This window comes from Piliocolobus tephrosceles, chromosome 17, assembly GCF_002776525.5.
Source record: "Piliocolobus tephrosceles isolate RC106 chromosome 17, ASM277652v3, whole genome shotgun sequence".
NCBI classification, from domain to species: Eukaryota; Metazoa; Chordata; class Mammalia; order Primates; family Cercopithecidae; genus Piliocolobus; species Piliocolobus tephrosceles.
Genome location: NC_045450.1, coordinates 28457419 through 28481652, shown reverse-complemented (window position 1 = coordinate 28481652; position 24234 = coordinate 28457419). Strand labels below are relative to the sequence as shown.

Here is a 24234-nt window from a genome sequence, read left to right as displayed (position 1 = left end):
GGCCGGATCTCAGCTCAAGTAGCTGGGACTACAGGCGCCCGCCATCTTGCCCGGTTAGTTTTTTGTATTTTTTAGTAGAGACGGGGTTTCACTGTGTTAGCCAGGATGGTCTCGATCTCCTGACCTTGTGATCCGCCCGTCTCGGCCTCCCAAAGTGCTGGGATTACAGGCTTGAGCCACCGCGCCCGGCCCCGGTTTTGGTTTTTAAAATGTCACTGTCAACCAAAAATGATGAGACATACAATAAATAAATAAATAAATAAAATAGAAAGTTTTGTTTGCAACTTTCTTCTTCTTCTTCTTTTTTTTTTTAGATGGAGTCTTGCTTTGTCGTCCAAGCTGGAGTACAATGGTGCAATCTTGGCTCACTGCAACCCCCGCCTCCTGGGTTCAAGCGATTTTCCTGCCTTAGACTCCTGAGTAGCTCAGATTACAGGCGCCTGCACCACTACGCCCGGCTAATTTTGTATTTTTAGTAGAGACGGGATTTCTCCATGTTGGTCAGGCTGGTGAACTCCTGACCTCAGGTGATCCACCTGCCTCAGCCTCCCAAAGTGCTGGGATTACAGGTGTGAGCCACTGCGCCCAGCCCTTTCTTTTCTTTTTAAATAGAGACGGGATCTTTCTATGTTGCCCAGGCTGGTCTCAAACTTCTGGGCTCAAGCGATCCTCCCGCCTCAGCCTCCTAAACTATTGGGATTACAGGCATGAGACACCATGCCCCGCCCACAGCAATGATCTTAAAGAACAAGAACAAAGTGACAGAAGCTGTTAAAGGATCTGCTTCATTAAAGGCAATGAGACTCATAAAAATTTGAGAAGGGCGGGGCCAGGTGCAGTGGCTCAGGCCTACAATCCCAGCACTTTGGGAGGCTGAGGTGGACAGATCACTGGAGGTCAGGAGTTCAAGACCAGCCTGGCCAATGTGGTGAAACGCCGTCTCTACTAAAAATACAAAAATTAGCTGGGTGTGGTGGTGACACATGCCTGTAATCCCAGCTACTCAGAAGGCTGAGGCAGATGAAGCGCTTGAACCCAGGAGGTGGGGCTTGCAGTGAGCCGAGATAGTGTCACTGCACTCCAGCCTGGGCAACAAAGCAAGACTCCATCTCAAAATAAATAAATAAATTTGAGAAGAGTGGTCTATGTCAGATGTGGAGAAACTTCTAATGACCTGGACTGAAGACTAGACACAGAAGCATAGCTCTCTCAGCACCATGATGATCTCAGCCAGAACAAAAAGTCTGTGTGCGACATTGAAAGAAACGGCTGGACCCAACTATTATGCTGAATTATTGCTAGCTCTGAGTGGTTTAAAGGATTAATTATGTTGTTAATTACATAACGTAAAAGTAAGTGGTGAGGTTGGGCATGGTGGCTCTTGCCTGTAATCCCAGCACTTTGGAAGGCCAAGGCGGGCGGATCACTTGAGGTCAGGAATTCGTAACCAGCCTAACCAACATGGCAAAACCCTGTCTCTACTAAAAATACACTAGCCAGGCGTGTTGACACGTGCCTGTAATCCCAGGCACTCAGGAAGCTGAGGCAGGAGAATCGCTGCAGGAGGCGGAGGTTGCAGTGAGCTGAGATCATGCCACTGCACTCCAGCCTGGGTGACAGAGCGAGACTGTGTCTCAAAAAAAAAAAAAAAAAAAAAAAAAGAGAGTGGTGAGTCTGTGAGTGCTGATGTGAAGGCAGCTGAAGAATTTTTGGAAACTATAGATAAGCTGATTGTGCGGGAAAATTACTTGCCAGAGAAAATCTTCAATGTGGATGAAACTTCCCTATTCTGAAAATGGATGCCTAAGACGGCTTTCATCCATAAGGAGGCCAAGTCAGTGCCAGGTTTCAATGCTTTGAAGAATAGGATAACAGTCTTCCTTGGGGGACAATGTTGTAGGCTACAAATTGAAACCCTTTGTGATCTGGCATAGTGAGAACCACAGGGCCTTTAAGCACATCAGTAAGCACGCATGGCCAGTGTACTATAGGAGCAGTAAGAAGTCATGGATGACCTAGCTCCTCTTCCAAGATGCAATCCGGAATTGTTTTGCCAGAGAAATGCAGAAATACTGTTAGGAGAATAATATATTTTTCAAGATTTTGCTTATTGTTTATAAGGCTCCCGTACATCCTCCTTTTACTGGTGATATTCATCCCAATATCTAGGTGGTGTTTTCCCCTCCAAACACCACCTCTTTTCTTCAACCAATGGATCATGGAGATATAGCAGCTTTTAAGGCCTATTACCTGAGGAGACCTTTGCCCAGGTGATTGCTGCAGCTGAGGAAGACACTGAGCAGACACTGAGACAATTCTGGAAGGATTACAACACATCTATGACTGCATCAAGAACCCTGCTTAGACTTGGGGTGATGTCACCGTGCGGTATGAATGCCATCTGGCGGAAGACACTCAAAAGGTTGGTCCATGACTTCAAAGTATTTGTCAAGGATGAGGAGGTTTCAAAAGTCAATAAAGCTGTGGTTGAGGTGGCAAATAATTTTAACCTGGGTGTGGATGAGGATGACACGGTAGAGCGCCTAGAGGTAATTCCTGAGGAATTGACTAATGAGGAGCTCTTGGAACTGGAACAGGAACACATAGCTGAAGAAGAGGCAAGAGAAAAAAGAAACTGCAGGAGAAGAAAAACCCAGAAGAAAATTCACAGTGACGGGTTTAGCAGAAGCTGCTACAGACCTCAACAAACTCCTTAAAACGTTGAAAACATGGACCCCACACTGAATGGTTTTCATTAATAGAGAGATATGCTCATGGTGCATTATCTGTTTACAAGCATATGTATGATTAAAATAAAAGAAAGAAACCGAGCAAACCACCATGGACATTTTTTGAAAGAGTGATAGTCCCTCAAGAAGAGCCTCGGGCAGGTCCTACAGGAGGGATTCCAGAAGAATGTGTTATCATAGGAGATGACAGCTCCATGCGTGTTACTGCCTCTGAAGACCTTCCAGTGGGGCATGATGTGGAGGTGGAAGACAGTGATCTCGATGATCTTGACCTAGTGTAGGCCTAGGCTGATGTGTGTGTGTGTGTATATGTGCCTTAGTTATTAACAAAAAAGTTTAAAATATTGAAAAATATACTTTTTAAAATAGAAAAAGTTGGCCAGGCACGGTGGCTCACGCCTGTAATCCCAGCACTTTGGGAGGCCAAGATGGGTGGATCACCTGAGGTCAGGAGTTTGAGACCAGCCTGACCAACATGGAGAAACCCCATCTCTACTAAAAAAAATACAAAATTAGCCAGGCGTGGTGGCGCATGCCTGTAATCCCAGCTACTTGGGAGGCAGAGACAGGAGAATCGCTTGAACCCGGGAGGCGGAGGTTGCGGTGAGCCAAGATCATGCCATTGCTCTCCAGCCTGGGCAACAAGAGCAAAACTCCGTCTCAAAAAATAAATACATAAAATAAAATAGAAAAAGCTTCTAGAATAAGGATATAAAGAAAGGAAATATTTTTGTACAGCTGTTTAATGTGTACTTTAAGCTAAGTGTAATAACATTTATTAATAAGTTTATTGACAAAAGAGTCAGTAAGTTTAAAAAATTAAAAAGTTTGGGCCGGGCGCGGTGGCTCAAGCCTGTAATCCCAGCACTTTGGGAGGCCGAGACGGGTGGATCACGAGGTCAGGAGATCGAAACCATCCTGGCTAACACGGTGAAACCCCATCTCTACTAAAAAAATACAAAAAAAAAAACTAGCCGGGCAAGGTGGCGTGCGCCTGTAGTCCCAGCTACTCGGGAGGCTGAGGCAAGAGAATGGCAGGAACCTGGGAGGCGGAGCTTGTAGTGAGCTAAGACCCGGCCACTGCACTCCAGCCTGGGTGACAGAGCCAGACTCCGTCTCAAAAAAAAAAAAAGTTTGGGTGTGTGAGGTGGCTCACACCTGTAATTTCAGCACTTTGGGAAGCTGAGGCAGGTGAATCACCTGAGGTCAGGAGTTCGAGACCAGCCTGACCAATATGGTGAAACCCCATCTCTACTAAAAATACAAAAATTAGCCAGCCGTGTTGGTGTGCGCCTGTAATCCCAGCTACTTGGGAGGCTGAGGCAGGAGAATCGCTTGAACCTGGGAGACGGAGGTTGCCATGAGCCGAGATCACGACACTGCACTCCAGGCTGAGCAACAAAGCGGGACTCCATCTCAAAAAAAAAAAGAAAAAAAAATGTATAAAGTTACTAGGTGAGTGCAAAAGTAATTGTTGGAATTTGCCATTTGATTTTGGAATACATTCTTAAATAAATGTGGGTATGTTATACATCATTTTAATGGGCATTTTTCACTTTATTTTTTTAATGACTTATTACTGCTGTTTATTTTACGTTTATTTTAGACTATGGAAATGATGTTAGACAAAAAGCAAATTCAAGCAATTTTCTTATTCGAGTTAAAAATGGGTCATAAAGCAGCGGAGACACATCGCAACATCAACAACACATTTGGCCCAGGAACTGCTAACAAACATACAGTACAGTGGTGGTTCAAGAAGTTTTGCAAAGAAGACGAGAGCCTTGAAGATGAGGAACATAACATCCGAGCATCGGAAATTGAGAATGACCAACTGAAAGCAATCATTGAAGCTGATCCTCTTAAAACTACACGGGAAGTTGCCCAAGAGCTCAACCATCGACCATTCTATGGCCATTTGGTGTTTGAAGCAAATTGGAAAGGTGAAAAAGCTCAATAAGTGGGTGCCTCATGACCTTACCAAATATTTTAAAAAATGTCATTTTGAAGTGTCTTCTTCTCTTATTCTATGCAACAAGAACCATTTCTTGATCAGATTGTGACGTGCGACAAAAAGTCGATTTTATATGACAACCAGCAACAACCAGCTCTATGACTGTACTGAGAAGTAGCTCTAAAGCACTTCCCAAAGCCAATCTTGCACCAAAAAAAGGTCACAGTAACTGTTTGGTGGTCTGCTGCTGGTCTGATCCACTGCAGCTTTCTGAATCCCAGTGAAACCATTACATCTGAGAAGTATGCTCAGCAAATGGATGAGATGCACGGAAAACTGCAAGGCCTGCTGTGGTATTGCTCACCAGAAAGGGCCCAGTTATTCTCCATGACAGCAACCACACATCGCATAACCAACGCTTCAAAAGTTGAGGTTGGGTACGGTGGCTTACGCCTGTAATCCCAACGTTTTGGGAGGCCAAGGTGGACAGATCACTTGAGGTCAAGAGTTCGAGAACAGCCTGGCCAACATGGTGAAACCCGTCTCTACTAAAAATACAAAAATTAACTGGGTATGATAGCTGGCGCATGTAATCCCAGCTACTCGAGAGGCTGAGGCAAGAGAACTGCTTGAACCCAGAAGGCAGAGGTTGTGGTGGCTCATGCCACTGCACTCCAGCCTGGGCGACAGAGCAAGACTCTGTCTCAAAAAAAAAAAAAAAAAAAAAAAAAGTTGAACAAATGGAGCTATGAAGTTTTGCTTCATCCACCATATTCACCTGACTTCTTGCCTACTGACTACCAGTTCTTCAAGCATCCCAACAGTTTTTTGCAAGGAAAACGCTTCCACGTCCAGCAGAAAATGCTTTCCAAGAGTTTTCTGAATCCCAAAGCACAGATTATTATGATACAGGAATAAACAAACTTATTTCTCACTGGAAAAAATGTGTTGATTGTAAAAATGTGTTGACTCTAATGGTTGATTGTAATGGTATTAATTTTGATTAATAAAGATGTGTTTGAGGCTAGTTATAATGATTTAAAATTCATGGTCCAAAACCGCAATTACATTTGCACCAAAAGTTGCAGTTAGCTAAAATTTATTACTGCAGAAAAAATCTTTTTTGTAAATTTAATGTAGCCTATGTATACAGCATTCATAAAGCTTACAGTGGTGTGCCATAATGTCCTAGGACTTCACATTCACTCCCTACTGACTTACTAACTCATCTACGGCAACTTCCAGTCCTGCAGGCTCCATTCTGGTAAGTGCCCTAGGTACTTACCATGGCATACCATGGTATACCAGCGTGGCATGCTATTTTATCTTTTATACTGTATTTTTACTGTACCTTTTCTGTGTTTAAATACACAAATACCATCGTGTTACAGTATTATATATGTCATTGTAGTAGTCAGGACAGTAACATGCTGTACAGATCTGTAGCTAGGAGCAATAGTCTATATGATACAGTCTAGTAGCAGGTTATACCATCTAGGTTTGTGTAACTACATTCCATGATGTCTGCACAATGACAAAATCGCCCATGACACATTTCTCAGAATGTTTCCCCATCGTTAAGCAACACATGACTGTATATGGTGCCTTTATACTCAGAGATAGTTTGTAAATAAAAGGATGTAACAAGATATGCCATGCAAAAGTAACTATAAGAGATGTGTTTGCTGGGTGTGGTGGCTCATGCCTGTAATCCCAGCACTTTGGAAGGCATATTTCTTTTTTATCTTTTTTTTTTTTTGGAGACAGAGTCTCGCTCAGTCACCCAGGCTGGAGTACAGTAGCGCAGCGCGATGGGCTCACTGCAAGCTCTGCCTCCCGGGTTCACGACATTCTCCTGCCTCAGCCTCATGAGTAGCTGGGACTACAGGCACCTGCTACCACGCCCGGCTCATTTTTTTTTTCTTTTTCTTTTTTTTTTTTTTTTTTTGTATTTTTAGTAGAGATGGGATTTCACCGTGTTAGCCAGGATGGTCTTGATCTTCTGACCTCATGATCCGCCCGCCTAGGCCTCCCAAAGGCATGAGCCACCGCGCCGGCCTGGAAGGCATATCTCTTGAGCCCAGAAGTTTGAGACCAGCCTGGGCAACATGGCAAAACCCGTCTCTACAATAAAAAATACAAAAGTTAGCTTGGCATGGTCGAGGCTGCAGTGAGCTACGATCGTACCATTCATTCCAGCCTGAGTGACAGCAAGACCCCGTCTCCGAAAAAAAAAAAAAAGGAGGAAAAAGGAGGCACAGGGGCTCACGCCTATAATCCCAACACTTTGGGAGGCCGAGGCAGGCTGATCACCCGAGGTCAGGAGTTTGAGATCAGCCTGGCCAACATGGTGAAATCTCATCTCTACTAAAAATATAAAACTTAGCCGGGCGGGTGGCGGGAACCTGTAATCCCAGCTACTTGAGAGGCTGAGGCACAAGAATTGCTTGAACCTGGGAGGTGGGAGTTGCAGTGAGCTGAGATCGTGCTACTGCACTCCAGCCTGGGCAATAGAGCTAAACTCAGTCTCAAAAAAAACAAACAAAAAAACAACAAAAAAAAAGGGGGATGTGGAGTGGCTATGTTAATATATGTATCAGACAAACCAGAATTTAAGACAAAAATTGTTACTAGATACAAAAGACATTTTATAATGACAAAGGGGTCAATCCATCAGGAAGACATAATAACTGAAAACATATGTGCATCTAACAACAGAGCCCCAAAATACATGAAGCAAAAACTGATAGAACTGAAGGGAGAAATAAGCAATTCAACAATATTAGCCAGAGATTTCAATACTCACTTTTTCTTTCTTTTTTTTTTTTGCAACAGATTCAAGTGATTCTCCTGCCTCAGCCTCCTGAGTAGCTGGGATTGCAGGCATGTGCCACCACACCCAGCTGATTTTTTTTGTATTTTTAGTAGAGACACGGTTTCACCATGTTGACCAGGCTGATCTTGAACTCCTGATCTCAGGTGATTTGCTGGCCTCAGCCTCCCAAAGTGCTGGGATTACAGGTGTAAGTCACTGCACCCGGCCCCAATACCCTACTTTCAATAATGGATAGAACAGTTAGATGATCAACAAGGAAATAGACCAAGCAATATTGGAGTAGACTGCCAATCTACTTTGTTCCTAGGGACACTATAATCCATTAGCCACTGCCAAGACCTCTGCAAGCCAAGCAATTAGATTGTCTGGTGGTCTGTGCTGCCCTTTACAGTTGATGTGTCTACCTTGTCAAGGTCCCTTCATATCCAGAGATCAGAGGGCCCACCTCAATGGTGCATTTCCTACAGCCTTACTTGGCTTACAAAGGACAGCAACCGGAGAACTTCTCAAAGATAGAGCTGCTCCTTTCAATGCCCTAGCAAAAGGAGTGCTTTCTGGGTCCTCTCATAAAATAGAGTTGATAGAGTGCACATGATAAATGCAGTCTATCACACTAAGCCTTTGGATTCTCTCCCCTTGTGACTGCCAGGAAAGATCCGGCATGTCATTTCACTAACCACTTAATGGTGGTAGGCCACAATAAAGTCCAAATTCCAGTCAGTCAACCAAGTAGCCTCCTACAGCCAAATTCAGGTATACAAGCTAACACATTACATCTGGAGTCTCTAGCACATGCACCCATATCGATGAATTTGGCCTTATCTGGTATCACATTCTCCCCTCACTGGTCTAACATCCTTAGCACCCATCTTCCCATACATCCTAATTTTCTGCTAACATATTAACAATGTCCTGCAATTATTTTAGTGTGTAAGCTGGGTCATTTCCTCTTTGGTCTCAGTGTGTGTCTGTCCCCCTGAAACATGGTGAGATTTGTTTTTTTTTTTTTTTTGAGACTGAGTCTCGCTGTTGCCCAGGCTGAAGTGCAGTGGTATGATCTTAGCTCACTGCAACCTCTGCCTCCCAGGTTCAAGCAATTCTCCTGCCTCAGCCTCCTGAGTAGTTGGGACTACAGGTGCCTACCAACACGTACGGCTAATTTTTGTATTGTTAGTAGAGACAGGGTTTCACCATGTTGGCCGGGCTGGTCTCGATCTCCTGACCTTGTGATCCACCCGCTCAGCCTCCCAAAGTGCTGGGATTACAGGCGTGAGCCACCGCGCCCGGCTGAAGGATCTCTTGAGCCCAGGAGTTTGAGGCTGCAGTGAGCTGTGATTGCACCACTGTACTCCAGCCTGGGCAACAAAGTGCTGTCTCAAAAAAAAAAAAAAAAAAAAGGAATACAGAAATACAGAGGTGGCAGATATAAAGATCAGCTACTATCCCCAGGGCTGAGATACAGCATCCAAGGAAGAATGTTCTCCCACCAGGGTTGAGATCCAGACGTCATTTGAAAGGCAAGGCAGAGAAGCCACTGACATGCCTCACCAAAGGAGACCTCCTAGAAATGTGCCCTCTGGGGTGTCAGGTGAAGCTGCTATTCCACCAAGCACTGTTGGAACCAAGAACTGTAGGAAATTCACTCTGCAGGAGCCCATTGCTGGAAAGAGCTTTGCCAGGGCAAGGATCAAGCACTGTAGGGAGTCAGGCCATTAGAGGAGTCAAGCACGAGAGCACGCAGACTCAGCGAGAGTCCGGTGCCTGAGGAAGCTGTACCTATACAGGAACCAAGTGCCGAAGAAAGCCATGCTTTCTACCTGTTAGAAAAAGTGCGCTTGGTGAGAGCACAGTGCTGGAGAAAACTAGACTGTTACAGAAGTCAAGTACTGGAGAAGCATGCTCTGCCAGAGTTCAGTGCTAGAGAAAGCCACGTGAGGGTCAGGACCAGTGGTTGGTGTGCGAAAACTGTCCAAGTGCCAGGTGCCACTCACTGCAAAGGCAGCGTGTGGTATGGGATTTGTGGTGTCCATATTGTGGGGGAGGGAACGTGGTAAAGTGTTGCAAACTGGGGTCTTTGAGCCTCCCAAGGACTTTTCACTCTGGACATGGATCTAGGGCAGAGAACCACTGGGATCTGCCCCTGAAAAACTGTAGCAAGAGCAAGAAAAATGAAACCTCAACAGTACCAGAACCAGGAAGAGCTTCCCCTTCTTCTTGCAATGTCCCACCAGCGCCCTCTACTGACAAACAAAGCATAACATCATGTTATTTGCAAGGAGAAATGTATTAAAAGTCCAGCCGGTTATCTTACAGCAGGTACTGGAGGGTGACATTTAGAGCTGAGACAACTGATTGAAAACTGACATAGTGCCAGAATCCCCACATAGGCTCTCTGACTCATAGACTGAAGGCCAATATGACAGGAAGGCCTAAGTGAAAGCCCCTGGAACTTTCCTTGCCTACAGAGAAAATAAGCCAGTAGAAATACCACATTCCTGAGGGAAGCACAGAGATTAATGCCGCCGTCAAAAAATTAAAAGAAGCAAGGGTGATCACACCTATCACATACTCATTTAACCCACCAGTGTGACCTGTGCAGAAGTCAGATGGATCTCAGAGAATGACTGTGGACTATCATAAACTTTATCAGATGGTGATTCCAATTGTAGGTGCTGTTCGCGGACACAGTATCTTTCTTGGAGCAAATCATTATGCCCTTGGCATGTGGTATGCAGCTATCAACCTGGCTTTTCCTCCATACCAAATGCAGCATCCCCCAGAAACAGTTTCAAAGCCACCATATATCTTCAGGTTGCTTCAAACCTATGTCAGTTCTGCTCTGCCATAATACAGTCTTCAGAGATCCTGATCATCTTGTCACTATATTGACGTTATTGGATCTGATGAGCCAGAAATAACAAGTAGCACTTTAACTGCTTAGTAAGACATATGCAAACTACAAGGTGGGAGACAAACCCCACAAGACTCCAGAACCCACCACCTCTCTGAAGTTTCTGGGGACTCAGTGGTCTAGAGTACGTACAGATATCTCCTCATACAACCTACTCTCCTCTAAAAGAGGCACAGTGCTTAGCAGGCCTATTTGGATTTTGGAGGCAACATATTTCTTCAATAGGGTTACCTGTAAGGCTGCTAGTTTGTTTGTTTTTTTTTCTTTTTCTTTTTCTTTTTTTTTTTTAGGCAGAGTCTTGCTTTGTCACCAAGGCTGGAGTGCGATGGCGTGATCTCAGCTCACTGCGACCTCTGCCTCCCGGGTTCAAGAGATTCTCCTGCCAAGTAGCATCCCAAGTAGCTGGGATTACAGGCGTGTGCCACAATGCCTGGTTATTCTTTGTATTTTTAGTAGAGATGGGGTTTCACCATAATAGCTGGGCTGATCTCCAACTCCTGACCTCAAGTGATCTGCCCACCTCAGCCTCCCAAAATGCTGGGATTACTCGCATGACCCACGGTGCCTGGTCTATGCTGCTAGTTTTTAGCAGGGAGCGGAGCAAAAGAAGGCTCTGCATCAAGTCCAGGCTGCATTACATCACATGCTACCCTACCATGTGGTGCTTGAGATCCAGAAGATCCGGTAACACTCGGTGTCCGTGGCAAACAGGGATGCTACACGAAGCCTCTGGCAAACACCAATAGAATAATCAACTCCTTCAACACCAACTTTTTATTTTATTTTATTTTTTTGAGTCAGGGTCTCACTCTGTCACCCAGGCTGGAGTGCAGTAGCATGATCACAGCTCACTGCAGCCTCAACCTCCCAGGCCCAAGTGACTCTCCCACCTCAGCCTCCCAAGTAGCTGGGACTACAGGCATGTGCCACCACGCCTAGCTAACTTTTTCGTTTTTGGTAGAGACAAGGTCTCACTATGTTGCCGAGGCTGGTCTCAAACTCCTGGTCTCAAGCAATCCTCCTGCCTCAGCCTCCCGAAGTGCTGGGATTACTGGCATGAGTCACGGCACCCAGCCCAACACCAGCTCTTGCTACATTGTCTTCCTCTCCCTCCATTAGTGCCTATGACCTCCTGGAGTATTCCTCATTTTACAGAAGAGTCTGCAAAATTTGCTGTCATGGCCTCGCAATGGCCGGAATTTTGACTAGTATGTTTGATTGTTTGCTATGTCTGGCATGAGAAATAGTCAGAAGTATAGACCTGTACTTAAAGCATGGGCAGTTGCTCCTGATTTGGCTGGATGGCCAGGGATTTGGAAGGAACAGGATTGGTGACAAGGAAGTTTGAGCTCTTAGAAGGTTTTTTAAAAAACAGACCTCAATCAATTTTACTTCAGTTAGAACCATTTCAGCCAGGCACAGTGGCTCACGCCTGTAATCCCAGCATTTTGGGAAGCCAAGGCGGGCAGATCACAAGGTCAGGAGATTGAGACCATCCTAGCTAACATGGTGAAACCCTGTCTCTACTAAAAATACAAAAAATTAGCCGGGTGTAGTGGCACGCACCTGTTAATCCCAGCTACTCGGGAGGCTGAGGCAGAATCTCTTGAACCCAGGCAGCAGAGGTTGCAGTGAGCCGAGATTGCACCATTGCACTCCAGCCTGGGTGACAGAGCGAGCCTCTGTTTTAAAAAATAAATAACATTTCATCCAGGGACTGGCTTGATCTTCTCTCCTCTGGTTTCTGAGTCCCTTAGATGGGCTGTAACTTTTCTTTAATTATTCAATATTTTATTTACAATTAGCAGTCAGAATAGTATATTAGGTTCTATCAAACAGAGGCAAGTGGTGTAAGGCAAGTTTCACCTTGAGTGGCCAGTGTGTTCTTTAGTTAGGTATACCATACAAGGTACCACAGATTGGGTGCCTTAAACAACAGAAATTTATTTTCTCATAGTTCTGGAGGCTGGAATTCCAAGATCAAGGTGTTGGAAGGGTTGGTTTCTTCTGAGGCCTCTCTTATTGTCTTGTAGATGGCCTTGTTGTCCTTGTGTCTCTACATGGTCTTCACTTTGTATATGTCTGTGTCTAAATTTCCTCTTAAGTGCACCAGTCGTATTGAATTAGAGCCCACCCTAACAACCTCACTGTAATTCAATTACTGTAACCTGCATGGACCTTGGGAGACTGAACAAAGAGGGGCGAATGTGGGAATAAAAGACAAAGACAAAAGAGTATATTTGGAAGAAGTGGTCAGGGGGCACCTTGCCTCTAGTGGACAAGGGCCCTGAGCAATTTTTTTTTTTTTTTTTGAGACAGAGTCTCGCACTTTGGCCCAGGTTGGAGTGCAGTGACATGATCTCAGCTCGTTGCAAGCTCTGCCTCCTGGGTTCACGCCATTCTCCTGCCTCAGCCTCCCAAGTAGCTGGGACTACAGGCGCCCGCCACCATGGCCGGCTAATTCTTTGTATTTTTAGTAGAGACAGGGTTTCACTGTGTTAGCCAGGATGGTCTTGATTTCTTGACCTCATGATCTGCCGGCCTCGGCCTCCCAAAGTGCTGGGATTACAGGCGTGCCAAGGGCCCTGAGCTTTACACAGCCCTCCAAATTTATTGGTAAAAGAGATAACGAGAAAAGGGGGCTGGCTGTCCGGTAATTGTCAGTCAGCTGTTTGGTTCACAGCAGGCTTGCGAGACTGCATCCTTTGAACAATAGGCGCTAGATTTCCCAGTAGATAACTTCAAGGAGCCCAGCCAGGGAGAGTAATGGCCCTCAGCAAACCTTTTGGTGGCAGGCACAGTGTGAGTTTGCTCACATCCTGCATTCACGGTAAACAGTTTGCTGTTTGATCATATAGCCTCCAGTGGAATGCTGAGTTGGTCACAATCCTTGTGGCCTTTTCAGCTCCCAATGAATTACCTCTTTAAAACCCTCTCCGAATACAGTCACATTCTGAGGCATCAGGACTTCTTCATATGAATTGGGGAGGGGGGCAGGAGATACAATTCAGTCCATAACACCCAGTATTGAACAAATTTGCAGACCACTATCTGACTATAAAGGCGTGAATAGGAAGCCTTACCTACAGGGTTTTTCAGGTGCAGGCAGGCATCCTTCCTCAAGTCAATCTACCTGTGCAGCTCCCTTCTAAGTCCTCCAAGGTGAGCAGATTAGGTCAGTTCTTCCAGGGCTGCATGTTTATATGTGGTTTCTGGCAGGGGTGGGAGAGATGAGGGAGACCATTAATTATGGTCTTTGATATGGTTTGGCTGTGTCCCCACCCAAATCTCATCTTGAATTGTGTCCCCATAATCCCCACATGTCATGGGAGGAACCCGGTGGGAGGTAATTGAATCATAGCGGGCAGTTACCTCCATGCTGTTCTTGTGACAGTGAGTGAGTTCTCATGAGATCTGGTGGTTTCATAAGGGGCTTTTCCAACTTTGCTCAGCACTTCTTATTATTGCCACCATGTGAAGAAGGACATGTTTGCTTTCCCTTCGGCCATGATCGTAAGTTTCCTGAGACCTCCCCAGCCACGCTAAACTGTGAGTCAATTAAACCTCTTTCCTTCCTAAATTATCCAGTCTCAGGTATGTCTTTAGCAACGTCAGAACAGACTAATACATCTTTGTTCTTCCTCAGTTCTGGACCATGTTTACCCATCCATAGTCACAGGCAGTGACTTAACAGGCTTCCCCTTGTAAAACTTGGAATTTGATGGCCAGGCACAGTGGCTCACACCTGTAATCCCAGCACTTAGGGAGGCTGTGGCAGGTGGATCTCTTGAGGTCAGGAGTTTGAGACCAGCCGGGCCAACATGGTGAAATCCTGTCTCTACTAAAAATATAAAAATTAGCCAGGCATGGTGGCATGTGCCTGTAATTCCAGCTACTTGAGAGGCTGAGACAGGAGAATCGCTTGAACCTGGGAGGCAGAAGTTGCAGTGAGCCGAGATCATGCCACTGCACTCCAGCCTGAGTGACAGACCAAGACTCTGTCTTAAAAAAAAACAACAAAAACGAAAACGAAAACTTGGAATTTGACAGTGTAGAACAGAACCTAAGTTCTTAGGCAACAGGTTCACTCTCAAGGGGAAAAACAGAGGAAGGAACAGGTATATAGATATACGATTTATCCTTCCTAATAACTCCATTCCTTCCTAAGTCAGGAGGTGAGGAAAGGTCAGTAGTGTTACACCAGTAGATCTCTATCTACATAAAAGTAAACATCTGGAGTGGGGAAAATGTGTTCTTTCCACTGGTGTAATGCAAGACAGCTGACAGAACCCTCTCCTGGAGGGACTCCCAAGTTATCTCCAGCTGAGCTCTTTCATGAAACAAATATATTTGTTCCCTATTGCTGCATAACAAATGACTACACATTTAGCAACTTAAAGCCACAACCATTTATTATCTCACAGTTCCCCAAGTTCCACTGTATGGGCATGACTGGGTTTTCAGCTCAGTCTTGCAAGGGCAAAGTCTAGGTGTTGGCTGAGCTGGGCTCTTATCCAGACCCTTTGAAGAAGAATCCACTTCCGAGCTCTTTTAGGTTGTTAGCCAAATTCAGCTCCTTGCTGGATGTCGGGCAGTGGCAGCTCTCTGGAGGTCTCTGCATTCCTCAGCCTCCATCTTCAAGTCAGCAGTGGCTCAAATGCCCCTCATAACTTCCTGTTCTGCTACCAGCTAGAGAAAACCTTGCTTTTAAATGGCTACCTGACTGGGTGACAATCTCAGTGTCCTAATATCAACTGACTTGGAATTTTAATTAAATCTGCCAGATCCTTTTGCAGCAGCACCTAAATTAGTGCTTGACTGAATAACCAGGGGACAGGAATCTTGAGGGGAGCATCTTTAGAATCCTGTCTGTCACACCAGGGAATCCCACTCTTTGCCCCAGACCCTGAGAGAAGATAGTTCCTCTCTACCACAGGTTTGTTAGATTCTAATCTAGCCCAGTAGACAAGTATGTGGTACGCACTCTCTCCTCTAGAGAGGCCACAGTCAGCTCTTCAGCTTATTCATAAATTCTTAGCAACTTTGTATGAACTGGAAGCAAGCTGCCCTTTCCTTAAAACAATGTACTGTTATCTGTTGGAAATCTGTTGCACTAACTATACAAATCTCTTGTTTACCTGATAGTGAATGGCACCCACCTCCAGGAGTTGTGAGTGGCCTTGATCTCAGTGTGGGCTCAAATACACCCTATGCATTGTAACCATTTGCCCACCCTGGCTATTGTCATGGAGACATTTTTTCCCAGAATCTTTCTGACGTTCTTCATTGATTTATCTGTTAACGATCTGGAGAAAATGGAAATAAAATGGCTATAACTTCCTGAAAATGCTATAATGCACTATTAATACCCAGAAAAAAAACATTTTGCCACTGGTCTGATCTAATCTGTTTGGGGTTTTTTGTTTGTTTGTTTGAGACGGAGTCTCACTCTGTCACCCAGGCTGGAGTGCAGTGGCGTGATCTTGGCTCACTGCAGCTTCTGCCTCCTGGGTTCAAGCAATTCTTGCCTCAGCCTCCTGAGTAGCTAGGACTACAGATGAGTGCCACCAAGCCCTGCTAATTTTTTGTATTTTTTAAGTAGAGACAGGGTTTCACCATGTTGGCCAGAGTGGTCTCAAACTCCTGACCTCAAGTGACCCACCTGCCTCGGCCTCCCAAAGTTCTGGGATTACAGGCATGGGCTATTGCGCCTGGCCTAATCTGTTTATTTATATTCATAAGCAAATATCCAAAATCCTCCAAGGAGCAAACCCTGAAGTAACTGGAATATTAAGGCAATAATGGCAGCCACTAATGTTACTCAGTGCCTCTGTCTACCTACCTACCTACCTACCTACCTAGCTAGCTAGCTACCTACCATCTATCTCTGATCTATATGTGTATACTATATACACACACACTCACATAATCTCATTTAATCATCACAGTCCTTTTGGGTAGGGATTATTATGCCTACTTATACAGATAAGAAAACTAAGGCTTTGTAATGTTATATTATTTGCCCAAGGTCACAGATAATAAGAAGCTGAGTCAGGATTCAAACCTCTGTCATCTATTTCAAAGCCCATGCTTCTAACCACTTCGGTGGAGATGAGCCCTGGAGATGAGCCGAGTGCCTGTGCTGTGAATTGAGACCTTGGTTTGTTCTGTGGTGAAGCCAGTGGCCTAGCCTGGGACAGGAAAGAAGCCAAACCTGGAATGTCCCGGTTCTATTCATGAAAATAGCCTGAAGGGAAAAGTGTGGGAGGGAATTGTTTGTGGCTAAGATAGCCAGTGGGACTTGGAGAGAAATCCATAGAGGAGGAAAAATTGTAGGGCCCTGCATCGTGCATCACGTCTCCAGTGGCTGGCACCTCGTTGGGGTTCAGTTAGCATGTGCCAGTCAACTGACTGCCCACCTGATCAGCCAGGTAGCAGGCCTGGGAAAGCTCCTCTCTGCACTCTGCCTCTCTAATGTCTGTTCCTGCTACCACCCCCTGCCCTCTTCAATAAACTAATATATTTGAATCATGTCCTATGCTGCAGGCCCAGTGCCAAGTGCTTTATTTGCATCTTCTTATTAAAAGTCCTCACAAGAACACACTGACAGATTATTTAATATCTGAGATGCTTCTAGGCTGGAAAGAAATAGCCACTCCCTGCTATACTGTTTACTTATTAGACTCCATTTAACAAAAAAGAAAACATTAAAAGCCATTTTTTCCCATAGGGGATTTGGGCTTTGATCACAAATTTGACCAACTAAAGTATCTTAAGGGCCAGGCGCAGTGGCTCATGCCTGTAATCCCAATACCTTGGGAGGCCAAGGCGGGTGGATCACCTGAGGTCAGGAGTTTGAGACCAGCCTGGCCAACATGTGAAACCTCATCTCTACTAAAGATACAAAAATTAGCTAGGCATGGTGATGGGTGCCTATAATCCCAGCTGCTCAGGAAGCTGAGGCAGGAGAATCACTTGAACCCGGAGACTGCAGTGAGGCAAAAGGCTCCATTGCACTACAGCCTGGGCAACAAGAGCAAAACTCCACCTCAAAAAAAAATATTATCACCTTTGTCTTTGTGCCACTACCCTGATATCCTTGAAAATATCCTTACTTTCTGGAATCAACAGGATGCTATAGACCCATCCTGATTTTTCTTGTCTCAAGAAATGTAATCAGCTACCCTCCAAGAACTCCTGGTTATTTTAATTGTAAACACTATTAGGCACCAACAACTGGGCATTAAGGATATACATAAGTGTTAGTAGGGTGGCAAAGTTTCACTCAGTGACGAGAGTTGAAAAAGAAAATTTTAAAGAGATGGAGTCAGCCAGGCACAGTGGCTCATGCCTATAATCCCAGCACTTTGGGAGGCTGAGGCAAGTAGATCACAACGTCAGGAGTTTGAGACCAACCTGGTCAAAACAGTGAAACCCTGTCTCTACCAAAAAAAAAAAAAATACAAAAATTAGCCAGGTGTGGTAACATGCACCTGTAGTCCCAGCTACTCAGGAAGCTGAGGCAGGAGAATCACTTGAACCCAGTAGGCAGAGGTTGCAGTGAGCCAAGATGGCACCATTGCACTCCAGCCTGGGTGACAGAGCAGGACTCTGTCTCAAAAAAAAAAAAAAAAAGAAAAAGAAAAAGAAAAAATTACACAGAGATAGAGTCTTGGCCAGGCAAGTGGTTCACACCTGTAATCCCAGCACTTTGGGAGGCTGAAGTGGGTGAACTGCTTGAGCCCAGAAATTCAAGACCAGCCTGAGCAACATGGCAAAACCCCATCTCTACAAAAAATACAAAAATTAGCTATGCATGGTGATGTGCCCCGTAAGTCCCAGATACTTGGGAGGCTGAGGTGGGAGGATTGCTTGAGATGTGGAGTTTGAGGCTTCAGTGAGCCATGATTTTACCACTGCACTCCAGCCTGAGCAACAAAGGGAGACCCTGTCTCAAAAAAAAAAAAAAAAAAAAAAAAAAAAGGGGCCCCCCTCTGTTGCCCAGGCTGGAGTGCAGCAGCGTGATCATAAGGTCTCTGCAGCTCAGACCTCTCAGGCTGAAGTGATCCTCTCACCTTGCCACCCAACCCCAGTAGCCGGGACTACAGGCACATGCCATCATGCTGGGCTAATTTTTTAATATTTTGTAAAGATGGAATCTTGCTATGTTGCCCAGGCTGGGCTTTTTCATTTTGTTTGTTTTGTTTTGTTTTTGAGACAGACTCTTGCTCTGTCACCCAGGCTGGAGTGCAGTGATGTGATCTTAGCTCTCTGCAACCTCCCCCTCCCAGGCTCAAGCGATTCTCATGCCTCAGCATCCCAAGTAGCTGGGATTACAGGTGCTGCACCACCATGCCCAGCTAATTTTTGTATTTTTAGTAGAGATGGGGTTTCACCATGTTGGCCAGGCTGGTCTTGAACCCCTGACCTCAAGTGATCCGCCCACCTCAGCCTCCCAAAGTGCTGGGATTACAGGCATGAGCCAGCATGCCTGGCCCCAGGCTGGTCCTGAACCCCTGGCTTCAAGCAATCATCCTGCTTTGTTTGGCCTCCCTCCCAAAGTGCTGGGATTATAGGCTAAACCATCGTGCTCTGCTAAAAAACGTTTTTCTTTTTTTTCTTCAGGCAGAGTCTCACTCCGTTGCCCAGGCTGGAGTGCAGTGGCATGATCTTGGCTCACTGCAACCTCTGCCTACTGGGTTCAAGAGATTCTCCTGTATCAGCCTCCCGAGTAGCCGGGATTACAGGCACCCACCACCGCGCCCAGCTAATTTTTATATTTTTAGTAGAGATGGGGTTTCACCATGTTGGTCAGGCTGGTCTTGAACTCCTGACCTCAGGAGACCCACCCGCCTCGGCCTCCCAAAGTGCTGGGATTACAGGTGTGAGCCACAAAATTTTGGCATCTGGCCAAAAATTTTCTTAAAGGTCAAGTTTTATATTGATTTTCCAATTTAACATATCCCTGATGTCCTGTGGATGTACCAACCACACTGACAGAATGATCTGAGGCTGCCATTACGGTTATCTCCGTCTTAGAGCTTAACAAGAAGTTATGTAGCTTGCCCAAGATTACACTACAAGTAATGATTGGAATTGGGATTCAAACCCAGGACTGTCTAATATCAGAAACTGAGGTCTTACAGGTTTCCTACAAGGTCCTGCCTCACCCTCTGCCTGCTGTCAAAAATACACAGCTTAATCGTTTGCAAAAGACTTTCCACCAACTTGCCCCATTTGGAAGTCATAAATGGGGCAAGTTTGTGGAAAGTCAGTGAGGTGAGGAGAAGAGGAAACAGTACCCAGATTCTTCTTTTCTCCTTACAGGATTCGGGAGTGAGAATGACGAGGAGAGCCCTCCACGAGAAGGGGCTGAAGACAGAGCCCCTAAGGAGGCTCCTGCCCAGGAGGGGCCTCCGGACAAATGCCCGGCCCAGTTCCACGGCGGTGCCGGACACCAGAGCTGCCGGGGGAGGCAGCAAGGCCCCGAGGGCACCCAGGACGATCCCCCAGGGTAAGGGGAGGTGAGTGGGCTCCCCAAGCAAGCCAAGGCCCCTAAAGCCTCCCTTGGCTGCCCCAAGATCCAGCCACTACCTGTGCCCCGAGGGCGGAAAGAGCTTCCCAGCTCACCCGCCGCGGTAACATCTGGGGCAAGCGGCCCTACACCTGCCTGAACCTAAGGCCACAGCATCCATCTGGCTCACCACTGGCGCCCAAATGCGCGGGAAGGGCTTAGGGCAGCACTTGGACCACATCCAGCGCCTGAGGCCGCCTTGCTAGAGGCCCAGGGGAGGGGTGCACCGGGCTGCCTTGCCCATCTCCTCACGCACCCACGCGGCCACCCGCCCAGTGGCCCGAGTGTGCCATGCGAGGTGCCTGCCACCCCGGGAGAGGCGCCGAGTCCCGAGTCCTGCCGGCGCCAAGCCTCCGAGTCCATACCAGGCAGGGGCCGTGGCGGGGACAGGCGCACGGTACCAGCCCGCCTCCCGCCTTCTGCAGTACCACGCGACGCCCACGTGGCGCCCAGAAGTCCACGCATGCGTTGAGGCCCGGGCACGCGCAGAGACCCTGGCGCGGAAGCCACACGGCACACCAGGGCTTCTGTACGCCAGCGCCGGGGGACCTCCAGCGCCCAAGGACATACGGCAAGTGCTTCCACCAGGGTGTCAGCCTAGCAGGCCCACCTGGGAACCCGCGTGGAACAGTGGCCTTTCAGCCCAGACGCCTGCCTGGCGCTACAGAACCGTGTGGAGGCGCGGAGACTTCTGGCGCAGCCCTGAACTAGTGGCCTAACCTACCTGGAAAATCCTAGCCCAAGAAGCAGTGCGAGTGAACCTTGTGGGTGGATCCAAGGCCCTTCACCAAGCTCTCACTTCCTGACTTCACGGTTGGGTCTGTTGTACTAGGAAATAATAACGCCTCCCATTTATTGAAGGTTTACTCTGTACTAGGCATTGTGACTGATGTAATTTAGTTCTCACAGCATCCCTGTGGCATGGATATTCTCATTATCTGCATTTTTGCAGATGGAGAAATTGAGTCTCTGAGAGGTTAAAGAACCTACCCAAAGTCACACAAGCCAGTAGATGGCAGAACCAGAATTCAGATCACAGGCCGGCCTGCCTGCCTGCCTGCCTTCGCAGCCAGCACTGCGGTACCACTTCTCGTGCATGGGACACGAGGGTTAAGGCCGTGGGTTAACAGGGCCTCCATTTATGGAGAGCATTCATTTTTCTCTGGTGAATTATAGAAAACGCTTTTTACACTGAAGTGAGCAGTACTCCCTGGGATGAAAGTTAACATTTGCACCAATGATTGAGATGACACACACATTTCACGCTTCAAGCCAATGCTTTAGGCTCAGCCCATGGAATTCTGGAGTGACCTTTTCTGGGTCATTACCAGGGTGATGTTGGTGAAGGAAGCTCCACTCCAGGACCAGCTCCTGTGTAGAGCCTTCCTGGAGGCCATCAAGGATGACCTCTCTCCATTTGCCATCCACTGGATTGTCTGGGAAGTTCATCCAGTTCCTCTGGGCTAAGATTTCCAAGTTCCCAAAAGGGAAACTAACCTTCAGGAGTTGGGAATGAAAAATTGGAATTTGGGGGAATTCCTGAAAGCATGTTATTCTGTATTTTTCATAATTTTTTTTTTTTTTTTTTTTTTGAGACGGAGTTTTGCTCTTGTCACTCAGGCTGGAGTGCAGTGGTGTGATCTCGGCTCACTGCAACATCCACCTCCCTGGTCCAAGTGATTCTCTTGCCTCAGCCTCCCTAGTAGCTGGGATTACAGGCACGTGCCACCACACCCGGCTAATTTTTTGTATTTTTAGTACAGAGAGGGTTTCATTATGTTGGCCAGGCTGGTCTCAAACTCCTGACCTCAGGTGATCCACCCACCTCAGCCTCCCAAAGTGCAGGGATTACAGGCGTGAGCCACCGTGCCCGGCCACTTTCTGTATTTTTTAATAAATAAGAAATACACATTTAGTAGTACTTACAAAGAACTGTAGGCCATAGCAAATATTCAATAACTGGAAAATGCCAGTGAACATTATTGGGTAGTGTTTAAATAACAAAATGTTCAAATATTTGACAAGATTAGCAACACTATACAGAATCGCGAGTTGAAATTGCCAGTTTAGGCTGAGTGTGGTGGCACGTGCCTATAATTACAGCACTTTGGGAAGCCAGAGCAGGAGGGTCTCTTGAGCCCAGAGTTTGAGGCTATAGTGAGCTATGATTGCACCACTGCACTCCAGCCTGGGCAACAGAGCAAGACCCTGTCTCTTAAAAAAAGAGAGAGGGAGAGAAATTGCCAATTTAAGGACTTATTTGTCTCCAAAACTTGTTATTAGAACATCATTTGTAGGATTTGTATAAAATACACTGCACGTAAACATTAATATTTGTGAGAATGATTCGCTCTTAACAGCAGAGAGAGCCACAAATATACTTTTAGTGTGTCAACAGCTACAAAAAGTATTTCGACTACTTATCTCCTAGGTACTCTTGTCCCATATGCTGGAATTGTCTACCTTAACTTTATTTATTTATTTTTTTGAGACAGTCTTGCTCCAGCTCCCAGGCTCAAGTGCAGTGGCGTGATCTTGACTCACTGCAACCTCCACCTCCCGGGTTCAAGCAATTCTTGTGCCTCAGCTACCCAAGTAGCTGGGATTATAGGCATGTGCCACCATGCCCAGCTAGGTTTTTTGTAGAGACAGGGTTTTGCCATGTTGGCCAGGCTGGTCTTGAACTCCTGACCTCAAATGATCCAACCGCCTCAGCCTCCCAAAGTACTGGGATTACACTACCTTAACTTTAGACTCCATGTGTCAATGTTGCCTTCTCTTGCTTTCAACTTGACATCGGTGGATTTCTTTAAGCCACGAATGCCTCTATGTTGATTGTTAAGCATTAATTCTCACAGGAGAATTATAATGCTTTTCCCCATTTTCCCAATTTCTTGACTGATCATTTTTGGGATTCAGAAGAACATACAGATTTCCTAATAAATTCCAGGAGGGATTTTCTGCATAGAAACACTACTTTGGGGCTGGGCACAGTGGCTCATGCGTATAATCCCAGCACTTTGGGAGGCCGAGGCGGTTGGATCACTTAAGGTCAGGAGTTCGAGACCAGTCTGGCCAACATGGAGAAACCTCATCTCTACTTAAAAAAAAAAAAAAAAAAAAAAAAACCCAGGCACGGTGCTGTACACCTGTAGTCCAAGCTACTCGGGAGGCTGAGGCAGGAGAATCGCTTAAACCTGGGAGGTGTAACTTGCCGTGAGCAGAGATTGTGCCACCGCACTCCAGCCTGGGTGACAGAGTGAGACTCTGTCTCAAAAAAGAAAAAGAAAGGCCGGGCGCAGTGGCTCATGCCTGTAATCCCAGCACTTTGGGAGGCCGAGGCAGGCAGATCACGAGGTCAGGAGTTCGAGACCAGCCTGACCAACATGGTGAAACCCATCTCTCCTAAAAATACAAAAATTAGCCAGGCATGCTGGTGCATGCCTGAAATCCCACCTACTCAGGAGGCTGAGGCAGGAAAATTGCTTGAACCAGGGAGGCAGAGGTTGCAGTGAGCTGAGATCCCGCCACTGCACTCCAGCCTGGGTGACAGAGGGAGATTCGTCACACACACACACACACACACACACACACACACACACACACACACACGAAAACGGAAAAAGAAAGAAAAAGAAACACTACTCTGGGCTGAGCAGCGTCGGCAAGTCAAGTCTGCTTCTGAAATTTTACCTAGAACATTGAATCTTGCCTTTTTGGTTTCAGGGGCCTCAGAGCCAGAGAATCCAAGTATGGATCTTAGCTCTACCAGTTCCTGGTGGTAAGAGCTTGGGCAAGTCACTTTAACTCTTTGAGCTTCAATTTAATTGGTAGAATAATGTGTGGGAAGTCAATGCTTGCTTTGCGAGGCAATATTGTAGGAGGGTTAAGAGTGTGGCTCTGGAGTCAGTCAGTCTGAGGCTTGAATCCTGGCTCCATTACTTACTACCTCTTTGATCTGAGGCAAGTTACGAGCCACTCCATTTTTCTCTTCTGTAAAGTGGTGGCACTCATTGATCATTGTGGCAAACATCATCTTCATAGAGTTTTCATGAGTTTAAGTTGGATCACATATGAAAATGCTTAACACAGAGCATGGTACATTGTAAGTGCTTGATAAACACAAACCACTGTAGCTGTTACCTGCTGTATCTACCTCTCGGGGCAGTCGTGAGGACGAAAGGGAGGCTGTGTTGGGGAAGTGCTTTC

The 24234-nt window shown here is 46.3% G+C and overlaps 1 protein-coding gene across 1 annotated transcript in view; it reads left to right on the top strand.

Annotated features, from left to right (window-relative positions):
* BCL7C (BAF chromatin remodeling complex subunit BCL7C) overlaps positions 1-5270 on the top strand; it is a 45319-nt gene extending 40049 nt beyond the window's left edge. The window contains exon 6 of the mRNA XM_026455407.1: positions 4357-5270. Within this exon, the coding sequence (XP_026311192.1) occupies positions 4357-4710 (354 nt within the window). The 3' untranslated portion in view covers positions 4711-5270. The remainder of the gene's footprint in view (positions 1-4356) is intronic.
* Positions 5271-24234: the final 18964 nt, after the last annotated feature.